Here is a 6811-nt window from a genome sequence, read left to right as displayed (position 1 = left end):
AAATATCCCGTTCATTTCTTTCTCAGACAATGGTGGCTCTACCTGAGCAGCCAATTCTCTCCATCGTTGGGCGTATTCTTTGAATGACTCGCTCTCCTTCATAGCCATCCCTTGCAACTGCATTCGGTCGGGTGCCATATCTAAGTTAGATTTGTACTGACGGAGAAATGCGTCTGCCAAATCCTCCCAACTTTGAATTCGGCCCTAATCTAAACTCATATACCATCTCAGAGATGCTCCACTCAAACTGTCTTGGAAATAGTGTACGAGTAGTTTGTCATTTTCGGTATGAGCAGCCATTTTCCTGAAGTGCATCACCAAGTAACTTCTTGGACAAGTCTGTCCTTTGTATTTCTCGAAATCAGGGGTTTTAAATTTAGCCGGGATGACTAAATCCGATACCAAACTCATGTTCATGGCGGAAGCACCGAAGATGTTGTTTCCTTCTATGGCTTTGATTTTCTTTTCCAGGGCACGGAGCCTATCTGCAGCAGGATCTGAAAGTATCTTAGGCTTTGGTTGATCGGGCATATAGAATGCATCATACTGGTCATCTCCAATTTCGGATCCATGATGAGTAGACGTATCAGAAGGTTTTACACGGTCTCCATCTCCTTTGCCTCCTACTGGTATCTGAACCAATCTCTTCTTGGTGGGGACGTAACATTCGTCTTGGGGATTCGGACCTGGTGCGCCATCATTCCTTCTTGCCCTAGCTTCTTCCTCCTCGCTCCTCTCTCTCTGAGCAATTGCAAGCATTGTCTCTAACAGCTGATCCATCTTCTGCTAGATCGTATTGATGTTTGTCCTCATGGTAACCTGTTGGCCTCAACTTGTTCTAATGTCATCTTGTATTTGCTTCACGTCTCGTACCGGTGTCGATTAGTCAGTGTGGCTGGATAAAGGGTAAAAGGGTTGGGTAAGTTTTTTGATTTTCATGAAGTGTGATGCATAATGAAGATGCAAATGTTATGCATATTTTATTTCCAGGGAGTCATTCGAGTTTCATTAGTTGTTAGTAATTCGAAGAAACAAAAAATACTTAGGATAGCAATAATGGAGTAATTTTTAAACGTCATTCATTCCAATACATAACATAGAGGTCCAAAAAAGTCATAGTTCAAAAGTACATTTGTTAAAGGAACAAAATACAACACATAAGCAACTTAAATAGCTGGCTTTCTGGCCTGAAGCTCTTCTAGTTCCTCATTGAATCTCTTCAACAACCCTTTGCAGAGCAGAACGAAATTGATTATGGCTAGAGGAGTGCTATCTTCTTTCAATTCTTCGACTGCGTCTCTCAACCTCCATGGCAATTCTTTAGCTGCCCAATTACAGAATCCTACTAGCCCATCAAGTTTTGCACGAAACTTATCCCTATCTCCTTGTAAGAAGTCTATGGTCTTCTTAAAGGATTCATAATCTTCAATCACATAGTCTCGCTCTTTCAACCATATGGAGTTGTCTTGGAATGGTGTCTCAGTGATTTTGCCATCCACCTCGATATATCGAAAAGATGTTAAGTAACTGACCAAGATATCTTCTTCTCCTCCAACCACAATCATTTTGTCATTTGTAATGAATTTTAGTTTTTGATGCAGAGTAGAGGTGACAGCACCTGCGGAGTGAATCCAGGGTCTCCCGAGTAAGCAACTATAACGAAGATGTATATCCATGACCTGGAATGTAATATTAAAAAAATTTGGACCTATCTTGGTTGGTAAGTCAACCTCTCCTATCATTGCTCGCCTTGAGCCATCAAATGCTTTTACGATTAGGGTGTTGGGCTTCATACTTATCCCTTCCACTGGCAGTTTTATCAAAGTTGTCTTTGGAATGACGTTCAATGAGGAACCTGTGTCTACCAACACCCTTGATAGTATAGTATTCATGCATTTCAAAGAGATGTGGAGAGCCTTGTTATGGTTCTTTCCTTCAATCGGTAGTTCGTCATCATTAAAACCCAAGAAATTTCCAGTAGTCACACAAGCTATCACGTTATCAAACTGTTCTATTGTTATTTCCTTGGTGATATGAGCGGCGCTCAATACTTTCAACAGTGAATTCCTGTGTGCTTCTGAGTTAAGTAGGAGAGATAACATGGAAATTTTGGAAGGTGTTTGGTTTAGCTGGTCCACCACCTTGTAATCGCTTTTCTTGATTATTCTCAAAAACTCCTCAGCCTCCTCACGAGTGACACCAGTTTTAGGAGACAGGTGCATGTCTTGCATCCCCTGATTAGGGATGGGGATCTGGACAGTGGCCTCCTTCCCTTTAGCTCTTTCAGAAGTATCAGCAGTTCTTGGTGCGAACACCCGGCCACTGCGCGTCATTCCTAATGGCCCCACAATTGGAGTGACATTTGGTTCGTTAATCATTAAAGGTTTATCTTTCTTCCCCTGCTTAAAAGCTCTAGGCTGATATATCCATGGAATTGCCTTCTCATCTTTATATTCGAATGGTGTTGGGAACTCTATCACCAATGGGCTTATAGGTATTTCTACTTTGACCTCATCATAGGGGATATCTACCACGGCTATCTCTTCCTGACGCTTGCTCTTGACACGGTAAGTTATCTGTAACTCGCCTCGATCCAGCATTTGTTGTATAAAACTCCTCAACTCTTCATTATTCTCTTCCTCAACCAGCTCTTCCAGGATCATACCACTCTTCAGCAATTGTGCTCCTATCATGGTGATAGGGGTTTGAATCTCTTCAACCTTACGGATCAGTTTGCCTTCATCACTTTCCTCAATGGCACTGACGGAAGCATCCTTATGTGTCGGCATAGGGTTGGTATTCACGTTCGGGCGTCTTGGAGTGAAAGAAACGGCCTTGGCTTCGATCAAGTCTTGTACTCGATTCTAAAATGCGAAATAGTTTTCCAAAGTATGACCAGGTGCTCCCATGTGAAATTCACAATGGGCATTAGCGTCGTATCCAGGTGGATACAGAAAAACAGTTGGTTTTAACTCCCTCAATGTTAGAAGGCCCTCCTTCTGCAGATATGGGAATATCTGACTATAAGGTACTAGTAGAGGATCAAGTTGTCTTCTTGGGGGTCTTGGCTTGAACTGTCTTGGTGGTGCTGTATTTTGCTGATGATGATGTTGTTGATGTTGTGGTTGATACATTTGTTGTTGCTGCATTGGCTGTTGATAGGGTATAGGTACCACGGCGGCGACTTGACCATGTGAAGCTTGTTGCTTCCCTTTATAGTTCCTGGATATGGCATTTGTTTCACCTTCTCTTTTCCTTGGGAAGCCTCCAGAATATTTCTTTGGTGCGCTAGATGTTGTCACTGCTCCAGGAATCTTTCCATCCCTTAACCCCTTCTCTATGAGGTCTCCAATCGTGACGAGATGTGCGAAGTCAGATGCTGCACTACTCACTAATCGATCAAAGAATGGGTCCTTCAAGGTGTCCATAAATATCCCGTTCATTTCTTTCTCAGACAATGGTGGCTCTACCTGAGCAGCCAATTCTCTCCATCGTTGGGCGTATTCTTTGAATGACTCGCTCTCCTTCATAGCCATCCCTTGCAACTGCATTCGGTCGGGTGCCATATCTAAGTTAGATTTGTACTGACGGAGAAATGCGTCTGCCAAATCCTCCCAACTTTGAATTCGGCCCTAATCTAAACTCATATACCATCTCAGAGATGCTCCACTCAAACTGTCTTGGAAATAGTGTACGAGTAGTTTGTCATTTTCGGTATGAGCAGCCATTTTCCTGAAGTGCATCACCAAGTGACTTCTTGGACAAGTCTGTCCTTTGTATTTCTCGAAATCAGGGGTTTTAAATTTAGCCGGGATGACTAAATCCGATACCAAACTCATGTTCATGGCGGAAGCACCGAAGATGTTGTTTCCTTCTATGGCTTTGATTTTCTTTTCCAGGGCACGGAGCCTATCTGCAGCAGGATCTGAAAGTATCTTAGGCTTTGGTTGATCGGGCATATAGAATGCATCATATTGGTCATCTCCAATTTCGGATCCATGATGAGTAGACGTATGAGAAGGTTCTGCACGGTCTCCATCTCCTTTGCCTCCTACTGGTATCTGAACCAATCTCTTCTTGGTGGGGACGTAACATTCGTCTTGGGGATTCGGACCTGGTGCGCCATCATTCCTTCTTGCCCTAGCTTCTTCCTCCTCGCTCCTCTCTCTCTGAGCAATTGCAAGCATTGTCTCCAACAGTTGATCCATCTTCTCCTAGATCGTATTGATGTTTGTCCTCATGGTAACCTGGTTGGCCTTAACTTGTTCTAATGTCATCTTGTATTTGCTTCACGTCTCGTACCGGTGTCGATTAGTCAGTGTGGCTGGATAAAGGGTAAAAAGGTTGGGTAAGTTTTTTGATTTTCATGAAGTGTGATGCATAATGAAGATGCAAATGTTATGCATATTTTATTTCCAGGGAGTCATTCGAGTTTCATTAGTTGTTAGTAATTCGAAGAAACAAAAAATACTTAGGATAGCAATAATGGAGTAATTTTTAAACGTCATTCATTCCAATACACGACATAGAGGTCCAAAAAAGTCATAGTTCAAAAGTACATTTGTTAAAGGAACAAAATACAAGACATAAGCAACTTAAATAGCTGGCTTTCTGGCCTGAAGCTCTTCTAGTTCCTCATTGAATCTCTTCAACAACCCTTTGTAGAGCAGAACGAAATTGATTATGGCTGGTGGAGTGCTATCTTCTTTCAATTCTTCGACTGTGTCTCTCAACCTCCATGGCAATTCTTTAGCTGCCCAATTACAGAATCCTACTAGCCCATCAAGTTTTGCACGAAACCTATCCCTATCTCCTTGTAAGAAGTCTATGGTCTTCTTAAAGGATTCATAATCTTCAATCACATAGTCTCGCTCTTTCAACCATATGGAGTTGTCTTGGCGTAATGACTCTAGCTGGTTCTTCCAATAGCTTACAGACTCCCTAGCATCTCTTACTTCTCGACGCTTCTCCTCCCATACCATGGGTGACACCCTAGAAGCTTCAGTGGCTATTTTCTTGAGTCGGCGCTCCTGATCTACTTCAGGTTTTGCATGACGAACAGAATTGGTGAGTTCTTTTATCTGAGCCCCAAGTGTATCCCTTATGGTCTTGTTCTCCTTTGTGGCTAGATGCCACCAACGCTCATTGTCTTGACATTCTTTCTGAGCTTGTCGTAGTTGACCCTTAAGAGTATCCAAACATTGATCAGTCTGTTCTAATCCCACTTTGATCTTCTTTCTCTTATGCTCCTCCTTGTTGAACTTTTCCACGTGGGCTTGAAGTTGTGCCTCTTTTCTTTCAAGCTCCCACTTCATATTATTTTTCTCATTGATGGTTTATTGAGTTTTGTCTACAGCTCTTCATTCTCTTTTTCTAGCTTTGCCAGGGTGGTCTTGAGTTGCTCCATTTCTTCAATAGGGACATGGGTGAGCTTAGGTTCAGGAAGAGGTATAGGTGTCCGAATGACAAATGGAATTTTAATCATTTGCATCCTTTCCTTTACCCACTGATAATATGGTTCTTTTGTAATCCCATTTGCTCTCCCTAACTCAGCTTTCCCTTTTTTATTGATATTCTTCCAAGCTTCTTTGATTCGCTGGAATAAGCTAGGATTCTCAACTCCAAAGTCAAGTAACAAGAAAGCTTCCAAAGAATTTGCCTCTGGAGGGCCTTCCATTGGGTAGCCAAGTTGTCTGAGTGATAGAACTAGATTAGCATTTACACATCCTTGAGTTCCAATGAGCGGTAGATTTGGGAAATCTCCACAACTGAATATGATGTCTACGTTGATATATTCTTTGGAGTACCAAGAGAGATCTTCATATCGGAGCGATCCCAATCTCTGAGGCGAACTAATATCTGTCTGTTCAACCCAAGCACCTGTCTTCGGAAGATGTTCTAGAAACCACTGATACAATAAAGGAGCACAACAAGCAATCAATCCCTTCTTCTTAATATACCTATGACTTATGTGATAATATACATCGGCTAACAAAGTGGGTACTAGGTTCCCAGTAAGGAAAACACAAATGGCGGTCATGTCTACGAAACCATCCATATTCGGGAACAGGACGATGCCATAGATAGCCAATGCAATAGCAGAGTAACAAGCATCCCAACTTTCTGCCTTCAACAGGGTATGAGCTCTTTCCAAAAGAAAACTTAGTGAAAACCCTTTGGTATTCCCTTTGGTCTCTAAGTTGTCTTTTGCTTCCTTTTCATCCATGTGAAGCGCACTAGCAATGACCTCGAGGGGCAAAGATTCATCTGTCCCTTCAAATAGTGACTTGTCCTTCATAGGAATCCTAACAAGACGCTCGAATTCTTCCAACGTTGGTGCTAGATGGAAGTCTTGGAATGTGAAGCATCTTAAAGGTAAGTCGTCAAATTGGGCTAAAGTGATCAAGGTTGTATGGTCCACTTGTTGATTGAGGATGCTGAGCAAATTGCCATAATTCTTTCCAAAGTTGATTCTGTATACAGGGTGCATCTGAGAGACCGGGCTACGTAAGCTCCTTAGATCGGGATCTTTGAACTTGAAGGAGTAAATGTTTCTTTTGCTTAATTCCATGTTTCTTGAATTCCTGCAACTCATGATACTCAGATTCCTTGGAAATAAAATAATATGAATGATATGCTATGAATGATATTATGCGTATCACATGTAGGTTGATATACAGGTCATGCGAGTGGGTACTCTTGGTTACTAAACAAAACCCTTTTGGTAGAATTCTAAAGGTAAGAAGTTTCCAAAATCATCAAATAACATCCCCAAACAAAGTTTCATCTGGGTGAGGCCTTCGTATGGTCC

The 6811-nt window shown here is 42.0% G+C and overlaps 1 protein-coding gene across 1 annotated transcript; it reads right to left on the bottom strand.

The window, feature by feature from the left end:
- Window positions 1–5350: 5350 nt before the first annotated feature.
- On the bottom strand, window positions 5351–6571 carry LOC127095048 (uncharacterized). Its single transcript, XM_051033793.1, has one exon. The coding sequence runs from the start codon at window positions 6569–6571 to the stop codon at window positions 5351–5353; it is 1221 nt and encodes a 406-aa protein (XP_050889750.1).
- Between the last annotated feature and the right edge of the window lie 240 nt (window positions 6572–6811).

This window comes from Lathyrus oleraceus, chromosome 6 (assembly GCF_024323335.1).
Source record: "Lathyrus oleraceus cultivar Zhongwan6 chromosome 6, CAAS_Psat_ZW6_1.0, whole genome shotgun sequence".
Classification (NCBI taxonomy): domain Eukaryota; kingdom Viridiplantae; phylum Streptophyta; class Magnoliopsida; order Fabales; family Fabaceae; genus Lathyrus; species Lathyrus oleraceus.
This window is presented reverse-complemented; position numbering and strand designations above follow the sequence as displayed.

What these genes read in the sequence shown, in the direction of transcription:
- LOC127095048 (XM_051033793.1), bottom strand. Translation starts at nt 6,571, where the DNA reads ATGGAATTAAGCAAAAGAAACATTTACTCCTTCAAGTTCAAAGATCCC.